At 35.7% G+C, this 17,345-nt stretch overlaps 1 protein-coding gene across 1 annotated transcript in view; it reads right to left on the bottom strand.

The window, feature by feature from the left end:
- Positions 1–11,712: 11,712 nt before the first annotated feature.
- LOC140156914 (origin recognition complex subunit 3-like) overlaps positions 11,713–17,345 on the bottom strand; it is a 43,782-nt gene continuing 38,149 nt past the window's right edge. The window contains exons 17-18 of the mRNA XM_072179956.1: positions 17,183–17,271; positions 11,713–16,336 (exon numbers count right to left, since the gene is read on the bottom strand). Coding sequence (XP_072036057.1) covers positions 16,231–16,336; positions 17,183–17,271 — 195 coding nt within the window. The 3' untranslated portion in view covers positions 11,713–16,230. The remainder of the gene's footprint in view (positions 16,337–17,182; positions 17,272–17,345) is intronic.

The raw sequence follows: 17,345 nt of genomic DNA, 5'->3' as shown, positions 1-17,345 counted from the left end.
TCTATCCCCTTTATAGAACTGCTTTTTGGATCTTTTTATTACAAAAATGTTACCAAATAATATTAGTGACCATTTTCCTATATATTGGCCAGTAATAAAGGGGATAGTTGAAGGTAATGTTAGTACTTGCTCAAATTTTCTTGATTTGATCTAGAAACACTGAATGACCCAATTTCATAATTATTGTCCGAGCTAACCATAGGGCCAATTTTAACAAACAAGGTGTCATATGAAAGGTTATTAAATTTAGAAACTTTTCTCGCCAGCTTTTTTTAATAAAGTGTTTCTATTTTAAGTTATGGGTGTTTCTAGATTTCCCTAATTTAAAAATAGAAAAATGATTTTTCTCAAAAATATACACTTTATCAAAAAAAATCTGGCGAGAGAATTTAGGTATTAGGCTTATTAACCACCCCACAAACTATGGAACCCATATCACATTCCCTCTAAGCTAGCAATAATTATTTGTAGAAAAAATTAGGGAATTTTCAAAAAATAAAGAAAAACATAAGAAATGTAAAAATTTCATGAAACATTCAAAATAAGTGGAGTAAAGACTTATCTTAAATTGGTAATACATTTGATATGGATACATAATTCTGATTTGATATAGTGGCTATTTTCCTGCATGGGCCTATTATCCGATGATCCTACCTAATGTCAGGTTATATAAAGATCATGAATAGGTTTTTTAACCTTTGTGAAATATTTTCAGCAAACATTTTTGCAAAATATTTTGTCTACAGTTAAATAACATTTGTTAGAATGTTTTGCTTCACATATTCAAAAATGTTTTATGAATGTCATTAAAACATTTTTATACCCTTTATATAACCCAACATTTATATCTTTTTTGTAAAATGTTTTGTGTTTGGTGGGTTGCTTGTGTCCTTGGCAACTGGCCCATGAGTACAAGTTTATTTCATTACCTTTTGCCTATATTCAGAATGAAATGTAACTCAATATTAAAAATAAAACAACAACAATTAACAAACCATATTATTTATTTACATGTATTTGATTTATTTACACAATGGCAACATGGTTCATTTCAGTGGTACACTTTGACAATGCCAAATTTTACAGACTTTAGAATGGATTTTTAATACAGGTAGAATTGATTCATATTTTGTGATCTGTAAACAACAACAATAATATAATATTTTTTTGCAGAATGCCAAGTAGCTATTCTTTTGTTTGTTAAAATCAGGTTACATAATGGAATTAGAGACCAGAATCACTATCAAGCAAGAACTGTTATAACCCAGTGACCGCTGAAGAAAGCTCTCCTTTTTTTTTTTGGAGGGGGGGGCAGTCATTAGGCTTTAGCAGTTGTTGGTGTATAGCATTTTTTAGGGATTGCCACGGTCAAAAAGCCTTATCTAGTAAGGCTATACTACAGATAGGACGGCTTCTTGCACAAACTCTTTGTACTGCATAAGTGGTAAATTTCATGTGTGTAATTATTCGCACTTTGCCAATTTTTAACCACGTTACTTGTTTTTAATTTCGCGATTTCAGTTTTCTTACACAGACTTAAACATTAAAAGAAAATATTCGCATTTTTTTATTTTTGTGGCAGCTGTGTTGCACGCAAAAAGCGTGAAAATTAATGTACTGTGAAAATTTCTACTTATAGTAACACATGGGAATGATCTTTTGATTTATCGACGTTGTAGCTCAATCTCTACTGTTGAACTTCTATTTTCCTTCCATTTCTCCCAATAATCTACTATTTCCCCACAAATTACATACAAAAACGGATTAATTGATGAATTGATAGGTAATATGAACCCTATTATCCATGCATACATTTTAGGGGATATCTCAATGACTTCACACTGTGCAAGGATGCACGTGACACACAAAGGCACCCAACAACAGAAGTCAGTAAACACCAGCGGAAACATTTTCCTAGCCATGCGGATTTCTTCATCACGGTTTTGAATTCGTCCTGTACCTTGTGCAGTTTTTCTGGCGGTTAAAAATATTTCTACATAACAAGCTGCAACTACCATAAAACATGACAGGTTAACCCCAATAAATACTACGATGGAAAAAATTGGGGAAACTTGGCTCCCGATAATTTTGGAAATGGTAACAGTGATATTTGATTGGTGCTGTTCTTCATATATGAAAATATCTGTTGTAAAAACTTGTAAGGACTACTGTGGTAACTTTGTTTCCTTCAAGTTCAAAATCTTCTCCAGTATCAATGTTTTTGGTAAAAAAACAGTCCTATTCATTGAAAAGGAAGTATTTTTCAATTCAGTAGTACGTTGACGAACTATTGGGATGCCAATGCAGACTTCAGAAATGCTAAATACATCACCTTTTCAGTTGTTAAACCTATAGAAATAGCACCCATCAATATGGCTACTAACCAAACAAGCACAACACAAATTCGAGCCTTTCTTGTCGTTAATCGACGGCTACCAAATGGGTACTTTATTGCCAGTAAACGATCAATGCTTATTAAGGTAATAAAAAATACAGACCCCTCACTTGATAATATTGATAAAAAACCAGCTAGTTTGCAAGCAAATTTGTGACGCCACAAAATGGCATATGATGGGAAGACCTCATTATAGTATAAATCAGCAATAACTAAAATGAACATGTTGACACCCATAAGAAAGTCTGACAATGACAAATGTGATATGAGTAAAGTTTGAACTTTGTTTGCTTGTCTTTTCCGTGAGCGTATGTAATAAGCAATTCCATTTGACATAAATGCAAATAGTCCAATATTCCATATTGAAACTCTGATAGATAAATCTGGTAACATTCTACTACAGGTGTGATATTCTGAGCGTGCTTCTTGGGATATGCATTGGTCTTCATCCATAAAGCAACAAGAAGCAAATTTGTCAACCAAAACCACAGCAGTTGAGCTGTTTAATGTTTGGAAACTTTCCCGAGTTATTCTGTACAAGGCATTTCCACTGAGGTCAATAGTTTCAACATTGGTATGAAAAGCCTTTGAGCCAATTTTCTGAATACCATTATCAGATATGTTCACAACTTTAAGCCTATATAAGTGATGAAAAACATGATTTGGTAGTTTTACAATCTGATTATTTGAAAGGAACAGAGATTGCAAATTCTCCAATCCATAAAAGGTTTCAGATGCCAAGTTTTTTAGTTTGTTGCCACTTAGATCTAACACTTGCAAACCCTGTAGTGTTCTAAATGAAGGCAGATTTGAAAGGAAGTTTTTACTTATGTTCAAATATCTCAACACAATAAGACTTTCAAATGCACCAACCGGAATAGTCTGTAAACTGTTTGTAAATAGATCTAAACTTAACAAATTTGCAGTTGAATTTAATATATTTGGTGGAAATTGGTCAATTGTATTGTAGCTTAAATCCAGTGATAACAAATCATGATATGGATTCAAACCTTCACCTGGGATTGTGACTAAGGAGTTATGACTCAAGTCAAGGACCAGTAGCTCTTGCATGGAGAAGATTGGAATGGTTGCCAAATCATTATGACTGAAGTCAAGAGTCCCCTTTATGGTAAAATGACTAAAATTCAACGACCATGTGAAGATTTCATCTGGCAGTGTGGTAAGGTTATTGTAACTCAGGTTAAGGGTCCCCTTTATGTCTCTTACTTGGATGAATGTCCCATTTGGCAGTGTGGTCAAGATATTATGATTTAGATCGAGGGACCCATATATATAATATAGTGTGGTGAATATTCCAGCAGGTAGTGTCCTTAAGTTGTTATAACTCAAGTCAAGGGTCCCCTCTATTTCTCTTATTTGGGCGAATGTTCCATTTGGCAGTGTGGTCAAGATATTATGATTCAGATTGAGGGACCCATATATAGAATATAGTGTGGTGAATATTCCAGCAGGTAGTGTCCTTAAGTTGTTATAACTCAAGTCAAGGGTCCCCTCTAGATCTATTTCTCTTATTTGGGCGAATGTCCCATTTGGCAGTGTGGTCAAGATATTATGATTCAGATTGAGGGACCCATATATATAATATAGTGTGGTGAATATTCCAGCAGGTAGTGTCCTCAAGTTATTATGACTCAAGTCAAGGGACTCATATATGTCTGTAAGTGAGGTGAATATTCCACCTGGTAATGTGGTCAAGTTATTATGACTCAAGTCAAGGGTAAATAATTCATATAGTTTAGTGAATATTCCATCAGGAAGTATGGTTAAGTTATTATGACTTAAGTCCATGGTTCCCTTTAACCACCATATTTTGAATATTCCATCAGGAAGACTGGTCAGGCTATTATGACTCAGGTCCAGGGTTGATATTTCATACAGTGAAGTGAATGTTCCATCAGGAAGTTTGGTTAAGTCATTATGGCTCAGGTCAAGTGTTCCATATATATATTGCATTAAGGTGAATATTCCATCAGGAAGACTGGTCAGGCTATTATGACTCAGGTCCATGGTACCAAATATTCCTTCTTGCAAGGGGAATATGTCATTGGGAAGTGTAGTCAAGTCATTATGGCTCAGGTCAAGGGTCCCATGTACAGACTGCATTGAGGTGAATATTCCATCTGGCAGCATGGTCAAGTTATTATGACTCAGGTCAATGGTACTTTCAGTTAATATTCCTTCTAGGGAGGAGAATATGCCATCGGGTAGTGTGGTCAAAGCATTATGACTCAGGTCAAGGTCATAAATGTACTGTACAGAGGTGAATATTCCATCTGGTAGCGTGATCAAGTTATTATCAGTCAGGTAAAGGCGGGGGTAAAAGTCAAAAGCCTGATGAAGTAAATCGAACACATCCCTTGTCAGTGTGTGAATGTTATTGTGGCTCAGATCAAGATGTTGCAACTTAACCAATGAATGGAACAAGTCTGATGTAAAGTTAGTCAAATTGTTGTAACCCAAGTCAAGAAATTCTAGTTGTTGTAAGTTCTGAAATAGATTTACAGCAAGTATGTGAATGTTGTTGTGATCTAAGAATAAATATGCCAGTGAGTTGAGATTTGCAAATGCATTTGGCTTAATTTCGAATATTCTGGTGTTAGCAAGTGATAAACCCATGATAGTTGGTTCATATACTATCAAATCAGCCCTGTTCTCATGTGTGATGTCTGTAATACATGACCATTCTCTATAACCCAATGAACATGTACATGCAGATGGAAGGCACTTGCTTTCAAGTAAAAGTATATACGTAGATATTCTCATAAATCGAAAATTCAAGATTACAAGGTTTATGTTTTGTCGGACAAGATTGTTATATAAAGTCAAATCGCACCCAGCTTCCATTTCAAAAATACTTTCAAAACAAGTTGACATTTCTGTATCTGCAACCTGTATCTCTAGTAATATCTCAGTGTTTTGAAAATGAAATATGAATTGGTTTCCACTAATAGCTATCTTACAAGGAACATAGTCACCTGATACCAATGCATACTGGAATGGACAGTTTTGGGTTTGATTTCCTAATACTTCTATATAGAAATAAGAGTACACAGTTTCCACCCCTACATGTAACATTTTGACAGAAAGAGCTCCACTATTAGAAATAACCAACACATTGCATTCATTTTGGTCTGTATATGCTTGGAGTTGGATGGGATTAGTAGGAACTACTAGTAGTGGTTGATCAATGCCACATACATTGGTTACACTCTGGCTAGCGGAAGTAGTGGTGGTGTATTTTGTCATTTCGCGGGTGCTGATGTCAAGTAAAGTATGACTTTCATTATAAAATGGTCCCTTACAATTGACTCTTGTGAACCAGGTCAAGAATACAAATACAAGAAAGCTTTGTTTTCTTGATCTGAACATGGTCCCAAAATTTTTTTGCCAAGACTTCAAGAACAGTGTTATTCAATAAAGAAAATATATGCAGCACAAACTGGGTACTTTTGTGGCACAGCTTTTACAATAACCTCAAGATATCAATTCCAGTATTGCAAGTATCAAGCTTTTCTCAGTTACTGAAAAAGTGGTTAATTTTGCAGGTGTGTAATTTTTTTGCCGATATTGAATTAATTTTACAATTTGCGATTTTGAGTTGTCTTACATGGAACTACAAAAAAAAGAAAACATTCGCATTATTTTCGTGGTAGCTGCGCTGAGCGTGAAAAGCGCAAAAATTTATATTCCTTGAAAATGTCCACTTTGACAGTACTCTTTGGTTTAGATTAGTCTAGGAATCAAGATCTACATGTACTTACAATATGAATACAATCATACATATGTATACTTAATTTTACTTATTTTATGAAATATCTACATGCAATGGGTACATCAAAAGCCAGCTGTTATCAAAAGCTGTAGACTATGTAGACGTAGGTGGGCAGTAGATGATGTAAACTTGTGCTTGACATCAGTTTCGGTATCCCGTAATCTTCAAAACTAGGCTTAATGCAGCTGTCAAATAAAAGAAATAAGAATGCAAAATGGGGAAAAGAGTTATTTTCAATCATCAATTTTTAATAGTACACACTAGGACTACAATTTTTTCATAGAGTCAGTTCATAGCACCGTAATCAAAAAGGTACTTTGGTCTGGGGTGGGGGAGTTGGCGGGGGGGGGGGGGGGATAAAGGGATTTAGTTTTAAATCAATTTTGGCCCCTAATCTGTTTCTACTTCAGGCAATTTGTTTTGTTTTCAGTTTTAGAACATAAATACACAACTGTATTGTTCATGGTGTTTCTTGAACCACTAATCTTGCCTGCTTTCATGACTGATACCCATCATCTAGCATATAGTATACCCTAGCCTATTCTATCAGATGAAATAGGTGCAAAGGTGTTACCCTCCCACCACACCCTATTCCACCTATACCCCACCACTTTATACCACCCTACACTAACCTCATCATACCCCTACCCCTACCCCTAACCCAACCCATACCCTTAACCTTTATCCCACCCATCTGCCAACCCATGCCCCAACCCCACCCACTACTACCCAACTACTACATAAGGGGCACACCCTTACCCCTATCCCACCCTTTCACCACTAACCTTCTAAACCTCCCTACCTGTACCAACCCCAACCTCTTACCTCACCCTACTCCTACCCCAACACACTTCTACCCCCACTCATCCCAACCTCACCCTACCCTACCCCATTACCCATGTACCTCCTATCCCACCCCTATCCACTACACCCCTATCCCCACCCCTTACCTCATAACCTTTTCCACCTATCCCACCCCTACCTGTAACCCACACCAACCCCTTACCCAACCTCACTCCTACTGTACACCTAACCCACAACACTCCTACTCCCTTACCCCACTCATCCCCAACCTTACCCTACCTCACCCTACCCCCAGCGATCCTCATCTCCACCAACCTCCCCACTATTACCCACCCTTAACCCTACCATTAGTCCATTACCCTAACCCTACCCTCCCACAACACATCTACTCTACCCCACCTCTACCCACACCACACAGTACCCTAACCTAACACGTCCCACACCCTTCCCCATACCCAACCCCATCCACAACCACACTACTTACCCACCCAACCCCTCTGTATATACCCTACCCAGGTTGAGAACCTCTGGCCCTGTTACCCTACCAAATTTATCACTACTCCCATATGGATCTCCAGATAATCCGATTACAAGTTTATTTTACTTGATACGCTTACAAAAGTAGCTACTTAAAGGAGTATTTCGTGATCCTAGCATCCTCTTTTTATGACATTTTTAAGAACATATCCATGAAAAAAGCATATTTCCAAAATTTCAGTTGATTCCGATTTTGTGTTCGCGAGTTATGCATGATTATGTGTATTACACTGCTCCATAGACAATGCGTTGTAATTTCGTTCTGGTGCACCAGAAAGAAATTCAAATTTCACGATATCTTTGCTAAACGAATTCATCTGCAAGAAATATTTTGTACATAAACATTATGTAGCAGGTATAGTGCATCAAAAATATATTTCTTGATAGTTCTAGACCAAATTTTGGTCATAAAATTGTGATTTTTAACAGCAATTTCATTTGATGATTATGAAGCAAATGATTCACTCACCCTTTTATTTCCTTTCTTCTTCACAACAAATCTAATCAAGGCAAGCAGTTTTCTTCTTTCTCTGTACAAAGAAAACAATATAAACATTACACTATGAAAAGATATGGAAAAAAATATGTGTAATGCATTAAATTCTTTGCCAGTATATTAGTATTTAATGTTTTACTCCAGGAAAACGGAGTTTATTCAGAGACCAACATCAGGCCCGTACGCAGGAGGGGTGTGACGCAAATTTGGAAAAGTATGTTAAAAGTCCCAACATTTCAGAATTTGAGAACGTAGAGAGCAAAAATAATCAGGTTTTTACGCTTTTTTGGACAAAAGAGGTCAAAATTTTGGGAAGAAAGTCCACTTTTCACAAAATTACCCCCCCCCCCCTGGAAAAAAAAATCCACTTTTTCAAAATCAGCACCCCCAAATGAAATCCTGCGTACGGGCCTGAGCGTCATATCATGTTTTTGTGCCATTTTATAATTGAACTTAAAAGTTCAAACTGGATCTCTATGCAGTGATATTTGCCAATCAGAAAATTTAAAATATCATCAAAAATCAGACCTTTGCATTTTTCCCAAAGTGATAAGACGAAAGCAACCAAATAAGGGTACACTTTGATTTTAGTCAATATTGTCTATGTACATAATGACATAATTGAATGGACCATCGCAGATTTCCAGCACTGTTGTTTTCTTTTGTTTTTGTGAGTTTTTCATACAAAAAATAATATATAATGAGAATTTTATACATTTACCCTATTATTACCTGTATTATTTTGCATATTATAAATTCATCACAGAAAAGATATGTAGAAAGGTGTAGAAAGATCCGATGTTGATGCCAAATAAAATCTGAGCATATAACAAATGATTTATGGCAATCAGGGTGATGTGAGGAGCCGGATTAGGTATCAAAATAACTAAATTACATGATACCTGATCTGATATATCAATCAACTAGAACAAGAAACAAAAACACTGTGGCAGAGAGAAAATTTGTAAATCAGGCTGATGCTGCAGCTAGTCTGAGCGCAACAGACACACCCCAAAACTGTTGCTGATGTAGTCCACGTATAATATATACACATTATAAACTCGGCTTAAAATGGACAAAAACACTTCCTGTCATTTATTACTAATATTATATTTCAGCATTTTGGGTAACGAATAACAATATTAAATTTGCGATCGTGCGTATATTATGGCTGTAAGTAAACAATTAGTTTGAGTTTAAAACTATATCTATGAGTCTTGTTTTTCTGATAGTCCAACACTCGTTTGCTCTATACTACATGTACAGAATTCTGACATAAGTTAATATATTTGTACTTACCAGAAATCTTCAAATATGGTATTTCACCAAGAACAGGTTGCAGGCCCTTAAAATGTGCACTTGGTCTCAATTTGCCTCCCTATAAGTGAAAAAGAAAAGAAATAAATAAATTGTGTGGTCTTTGGTTCTCCTTCAGAAAGTTACGAGTTGGGAAGCAAGTTTCGGCAATGTTTTGTTGGTCTAAAATTTGACAGGAAATTATGGTTTGGAATGCATCTAAATGGAAACAAAAACACTCCATCAGTACCATATAAATGTACTTTCCAGTTATCACATTATGCAATGTGCTGAGAAAATCTACGATATGGCTACAGTGCTCTAATTATTTGGGAGCAATCCCTGAAATTATCTTGGCAACTGTTTCACCCATTTCATCATCAATATGAGTTAAAGGAGGATTTCGTGATCCAAGCATCCTCTTTTTATGACATTTTCAAGTAGATATCCATGAAAAAAGCATATTCCCAAAATTTCAGTTGATTCCGATTTTGCGTTTGCGAGTTATGCATGATTATGTGTATTACACTGCTCCATAGGCCACTGTTACTGTTATAATTTTGTTCTGGTATACCAGAATGAAATTCAAATTTGGCGATATTTTTGCTAAACGAATTAATCTGCAAGAAATATTTGGTACATAAACATTATGTAGCCAAATCTCAACTTTTTTGGGGAAAAGTTGGGGGATGAGGCTGTGGATCACGAAATGCCCTTTTAAAAGCCAGCTACACTAGTCTGGCAATTTTTTCATGAGCATGGGACTGATTTGAACACTGAATGGGATGGCAGGAACCGAAATTGTCCAGTCTCAGCCATCTAACTTCAAAACTGCAGTGTATTTCTTGTATAAATAAGTTTTAAAAAGCCAATAATCACATTATTTCTATTGGTCTTGTGGTTATTGAGTCAAGGCCAATAACATATCAAAGTTTACGGCATTTTCCCGGGCATTTTCCCCTTTATCAAATAAAATAAATCACTATTCTATATCCAATAGGTCTTATTTCAGAGCATAAAAGCAGTTCTTTCACTTGGTTTAGAAATCTGAAATGACATTTTTGATGACAACTGCAAAGTTTCACTGTGACGGGTCACAAATGCTTTATCTTCCTTTAAATTATAAAAATATGCAAGAATCCAAACAAACATTATGAAGCACACAATATAATTTTCGTATTCAATTCTGGTTACACAGCTTAAAAACAAATCAACAACTTCTAGGCCTATATTAGTCAAAGAAATAGTAAATAATATACATGTACTTACCAACTTGAATGCTTTAGACAACTGGATATATCTTTTCAATTCCTCCAAAAACAGTGAAAAACAAAATGCTGCAGAGTTAGTGGTGTTATTCTCAATATATTTTGATACCAGTTTGAGGCGATACAACACAATTGTATCGAGAGTAGAAATTGCAGGTCTTGATTTCATGAAGCGACAAGGTGTGACTGATCACGCACCTTTGGGCTTCAGTATTTATGGGCAACCTGATCCGCTAAGCTCATTCAACCATAAATATTTGGCCCAGAAAAATCATACCCTCGGATTGTCAATTTCTTGATGAATAGCTCAGTGTTACAAGGGGTGGGAACACTCAATAATATTGACACAATACTATGGACCACAATGGCATCATCCCAATGACATAGTTCCATAACCTCAATTCTTACAATCATACAATGTAGTGCAAAATGTGACCTGAAGTTGCAGATTATGTGGTTTTGTACCCAAATTTTCAAAGGTCATTCAATGAATGTACAAATGTATTGGGGTTAAGAACTGTGCCCTGATAGATGAGCATGTCATGGATTCTAGTGCAATATGAGTTGATCAGGATTGAAGGTTGGTCTAACAGAGGGGTGGTCAATCCATTGGCTACATGGCATAGTGAAGAGGGGAAGCTGCCACCTCTGGGACATTTCCCCCTCCTCTGGAATGCTGGCTACCATAATATTCTAGTTTTTAGGCATTTTTGGCCCATTTTCATCTATGGGTAAACTGGTTCGAGAGAGACTTAGCAATAATTAGTTTGGGTGTGTGCATGATTGGAATTATGTACACATGTGGGTTGATAGTCTAAAATAAAAAATGGAGACTGAAAACTGGAAAATTTTGAAAACTGCATTTAAGATGCTGCCCAAGGAACATAATTTGTTTGAAGTTCACTATAATGATCACAACGGTCGTATACATTGTACATCATTCCAGTTCTAGTCATTTCATGGTTTAGCACTCTGGATGAAAACCCAAGCAGGCACCCCCTCCTTTAAGGATGAGGATTCAGACCCACGCAGCCTTGCACAATGCCCGTACTAAGGCCTACCAAAAATAACGTTTTGTTTACTGTAACCCAAATGACAATAAAAATTTATTAACTTTTTGAAGAAAAAAAAGCAAATTGACAAAAAGTTGATAAATTTTTATGATTGGCACATCCCTTTTGTTTTCTTGAGTGTAATAAACCATTTATAAAGTATAGTAAAACTTGTACTTTCCATTTATTTCCATATATGTGATGGATAGTATTATGTATACATGTATTTACATGTTAATACCAGAAAAACATTCAGGTATTTTTTACTTATCCACATCCTATGAATTTTTGTTTTAGAACGGATACAAATTTTTCCACAAAATAATTTTTTCCTTCCTACCGACTCTTTTTCCCCAGCATATTACAGGATATATTATTTTTGTTCGGCCGAATATGCAAGTTGCATCCCTGGTAGAATCCAATCGGGTTTCTTCCATCTTGATATTTACCGTAATAGGATATTTCACAATGACATATTTGTAATTTGCTAAGTTTTGCCATGGTCTAGTTGGATCGACAGAGTAACAGGTAGAATTGAACATTATTCATTTTCCAGATATATATAGTCATAAACTATTGCTTTCCCACATTTTGATTATAAATGTCAGTAGTGTTTGGCCAAAACAATTTGTTCTCTTGTTTTTACTTTTTAACAACTTTTCAGATTTTAGTGGCAACCCGTTTAGAAATTAATTACCAGTCAAAATCAGTTCTATATAAACCAATACCACAATATAGAATTGGTCGCGCCCAGTAGAAAGTTGACAAATTACATCTAGCTATTAATCATGACAATTTAATTTATCTACATGTATAAACAACATTGTTTCTGTTTACAATATAATATACAAAATCCTATAATAATGATAGAATTACATGTAACCTCGATCTTTCAACTTTCATTATGTATATATTGTAAACAGCTAAACGATATTGTTACGCTATTGTTTACCTGTTCAGTGTTTACAATATTACATTACATGGAGAAAGTGGGAAGATTAGCTTATTCAAAATGATAGAATTACATGTAATATTACCCTTGTTCACTTTTTCTATGATTAATTCCAAGTGGTGTGATCAAGCAAAATCAGTCTGAAGTTGGACATATTAAATTTTCAGTTTCTTATAGGATTGTAAACAGCATTTGCAAAACTACATTTTGCAGAAAGCCCCATTGAATTTGGACAACCAGTTCAAAATATATGACCAGTTAAAGAGTTTCCAATGATAGGTGACCCCAGAATGACGTCACAAGCCGTTGACAACAAATCCGATTCAGAAGTCAAATTTGTAGTTTTCTGTGGTTTGTCCCTTTTCAAATCGGCCAAAATACTACCATTTCTATAACTTCTCGACATGGGGCCTCCAGCCAACAACAAAAATAAAGACTCTCCTCTACATGTTCATGTGTTCAGCTTCACATAAAATGCAATTTTCGCCAAGTATTTAACCTTTATTTTACCGAAATCGGCCCAGAAATTTGCTTGATTCGAGGTCAAAACAGAATGTAAACAAACTGAGTCAGCTCTGCTACAAGTCTTCAACTAGTTGCTTTGCTCCACGATCTATTGTGGGTTGAAAAGCGTAAGTGTAGCAGTTGTAGCGTCATGTAAAATAAGTACCCGGATGGCCGGGGTCACCTATAGGAAACAAAAGGTAATAGTTCCTTTGTTTGGCTATATGGCAATATCAATATTTCCGACTTCTGACTGATTTTGCTTGATGACATCACATATTACCATTAATCAATGACTTGAACAGGAGCCGAGAAAATATGTTACCCTTCCCAGAATCCTTTGCAACATGATACATCACCTCACTTCATCAAATGATACTCCCATTACTTTGTACAGGTTCCATTTGTTTTCATTTCAGAATGTACTGGCTAAACATGGGCTGATAGTCAAGAAATAAACATATTTTGCAAGATCTGGATGTGCTCTGTACATTCAGGTACATTTCATCACTATCAACCCATGTTATAGGAAATCAGTACAGGAAATTGAAATGGGAGAAATGCATTATGGGAAGTGTAAGATATCTTCTTTGCAAGAGTAGTGTCTAAAGAGAAAACTAGCTGCCACTTATGTGTTAAGGGAAAATACTTTGATAGTTTTGATTTTGCCAATAAAAATAAGCTTTTTTCCACAAAGGAAAAGTTTTGCTTATTTTAAAGCCATAATGTATGATCTTATAATATGAAATTGGTAAATGTTTTCAAACCTGATATTTTGGCGTAATACTTACACATTAAATGGTATTTGGCAGCTCCACAATTACTTAGTTTCCATTCTACACACTGATTTACCCAGCCCAGGTTTTCAAGTATTACCAAAACATTTGACCATGTGTTCTCCCAGTCAACCTCATGAAGCCTAAGAATGTCATCTTTGATTTTTGGTCTTGGTATACTACTCATTGGTGATATAGGGTCCACTACTTGTTCCCCCTACATACTTTTTAAAATAAATAAAAAAATATTTGACAAAATGCAAATCTGTAAAAAGGTATGAGTAGCCGTATTTGTTTTACACATACGGACCAAATTATAGCGTCACACGTCATTGGGTTCAGTCACAATGGTTCATTATGTCAAAAAAGAGACCGTTTTAAACAGTGTTAGAAGTTGCATCTGAGTCCAAAGGAGTCAGCTCTCAAACAGTACAGTAGGCCAAGTCTATTCATGTGTTAGTTAAAGAAAATCTGACTGCTATATGAACTCAGGTGCAACTTTTAAAACAGTCTCTTTTCTTACACAATTAACCATTGTGACTGAACGCAATGACGTGTGACACTATCAATTGGTCCATATGTGTAAAACAAATAGGGCTATACAGATCTTTTTACATTTTTACATTTCGTAAAATATTTTTGGACTTATTCTAAAAAGTATTAGGGGGGAACTTTAATATAAGTTGTGGACCGTATATAATGGTTGCATCAAACTACACATTTTTCAGAATCCCAAACAGAGAGTATTCCATATCAATATTGGGTATTTATTCCAATAATTCCACTTCTTTTAAAGAAAAGATGGAAAACATTGCCATGCCAACTTGTCTCCAACTGCCCAAAAATTACCTCATGAGCCTCTTAAGGGTGGTCGTAACCCTGGAATTATGGACATTTTTGGGCCTCATAACTGCTAAATTATTAGCCCTTTTTTTGGATTTTCTCCAAAAATGAACATACCGTATTTCGTCAAATAAACGCCCCGGGGGCGTTACACTTTCCCAAGGGGGGGGGGGCGTTTAATTCAAGGTCAATTTTAGAATGATAATCCCCATTAAAATCATTAGGTAAACTTAAAACTCCCGCTAAAATGATGAACTATGAACTAGAAACACTGACTTCTGGTTCACTTCCGGGTTTCCAATCCAGATCTTCGCCAATTATTGACGCTATTATCAACCATGTGGGCAACTTGGTAAGCTTACTACACAAGATAGCATGGAAATATCAGCATTTTTGAAACATCTTGGTTGAAAAAGTGGTGGGGGCGTTTATTTGAAGGAGACTACTATTTGATGAAATACGGTATTTGCCCATATTTAACCTTACAGATGAATTCATCAAGTCTTTGCCATTTTAAATATGTATACTTTTATATACTTCAGTTTAGTTTCCATTTCCATAATTTTCAGGGTTAAGACCACCCTTAAAGGACAGTGAATACTGTTTAAATGTACTGCTTGTACTGTTTAGTATATTTTACCATGGTATATTTGTGTGTGTGATTTTAACTGTTCTGAAAAGTTTTAACAACTAATTGTTTCCTCTAGTTTCAAACAGATATTATGCCCTGTGGGTCATACATGGAAGTATATTTGTATGTTCTATTTTTCATCTTGGCGAGTTTGTGACGTTAGTGTGTATTTCAGTGGGCATTTCAAATTGTAAGCGTTCACTCAAGTGCTGGCATATATGTTTTAAGATGCCAAATAGTTGTGTGAGCGAAACAGCTGCCTCAACATGTTGACAAAACTGACATGAAAAGATGAAAAATATTGTAAACATGACAGTTTCCGAGTTAACTAAGAAAAAAAATCGGCACAACTGAGCCCGGATGTCGACAGTGCCACTATTGAGATATGCTCCATCGAACTTAACAATAAACAATAGGAAACAAAGGATTTATTGACTGTTTTATTGATTTTTCACTACTTAAATGTCAAGTACTATAGACATGATATACATCATTTTAAAGCTAATTTCAAGCAGAATATTTTGGTTGAATATCTCAAAAATGATGATTGGCGACTTCAGGGCTCAGTTGTGCTGAGGGGTCACAAATGTTCTGTTATACAGTTCTGCTTGCTCAACACTGATCCCAAATACTGTACTCATACACTTTCATGAAGACACTCAGAACTGTAACTTTTTTTTTGACAATGGCCAGTAGGGTTGGCAGCTCAACAAAAGTTGATGGCCCGACTGCACACTTAGGACTCAGCGTATATGGATTTTTCTCACTGATCACATGGCCAGGTAAATTGTGATTTCACTCGCCCAACAACGGATTTAAGTAAATAGTTGTTAAGCTTCTGCCCCGAAACCACTACTAATCAATGGCCAGCTGGATGTTGAGATCAGCATCCACCCCATGTCAGCCTTGCGACGTGATCTGTTTTTCTCTTGGTTGACTTGATGAAGCCTAGAAACTGCAGTTCTGACACAGCACGGATGAATCGGGCTCTGTGATTGGTTAGTCAAGGATCCAAGTTGTAAGAAGGAGTTTGAAGTGGTAGAGGTCATTACAGTATAATGATTACTAGTAACATAATCAAGAAACATAGTAATTTTTCTTAAAATTGATTTTGAGATATGGTCAGAAGAGGTCCATTTTATATTTTTATCAACATGAAAATATATTATTAGCATGAAAGTTCATCTGTATTGGTAATCCATATATAGAAAGATTTAACTCTTGATCACAATACAAAATATTTACCTCCGAAAGCCAACCAACCATCTCTGAACAAGGACGGAGGGCGTTACAAGCTGCCAAAGGTCTATGACCCGATCATTACGTCACACTTCAAGTGTGCTCGATCGGGTCAGTCCGCTGAAGAAAGCTGTAGTATCAACAGCTGAAAATTTCGGAGGTAAATATTTTGTATTGTGATCAAGAGTTAAATCTTTCTATAAAATATATTATTGTTATCTCTAGTACATAGCCCAACAGCATTTTTCAGCAATATTGTTGTATGTCATCAAGAAAATACATGGAAAACCTGATAAAAAAGGTTGGTAAATATTAAAATATGACTTGTTGCTTGACATAAACAGTCTTGAGACCAGATTTGTCATTATCTTTCTTTGAGGAGGTTCCAAATTGCTTGCAAAGTGCTTATAATATGCAAATGATAGTATTGCTAATCAAAATTCTGTGTTAATTTTCTCTACACAATATGTACACAAGTTATATCCCAGTATATGTTGATACCCATTTAGACACTTGGTTGAGAAATTGCAGTGATAGGGTTTTTAATTGTGTAACTGCACGTTGAGCAAATGTCAAAAAGCTTCATCAAAGGATACTGTAAAACAGGATCAGCTTTCTTCTTGCTGGCTGCTTTCTTTTCACCATCTGCTTCATCCTCTCCACCCTGGACAACTGTAACAAATGCCTGGATAGCAAGAATGATGTCAAGAAAAATAAAAAGAAAGACATATCTTTTAAGATGTAAAAATGACATCTTTT

Source organism: Amphiura filiformis, chromosome 7 (genome assembly GCF_039555335.1).
Source record: "Amphiura filiformis chromosome 7, Afil_fr2py, whole genome shotgun sequence".
In the NCBI taxonomy this organism is placed as follows: Eukaryota; Metazoa; Echinodermata; class Ophiuroidea; order Amphilepidida; family Amphiuridae; genus Amphiura; species Amphiura filiformis.
The sequence above is the reverse complement of the archived record's forward strand: the minus strand, read 5'-3'. Positions and strand labels throughout refer to the sequence as shown.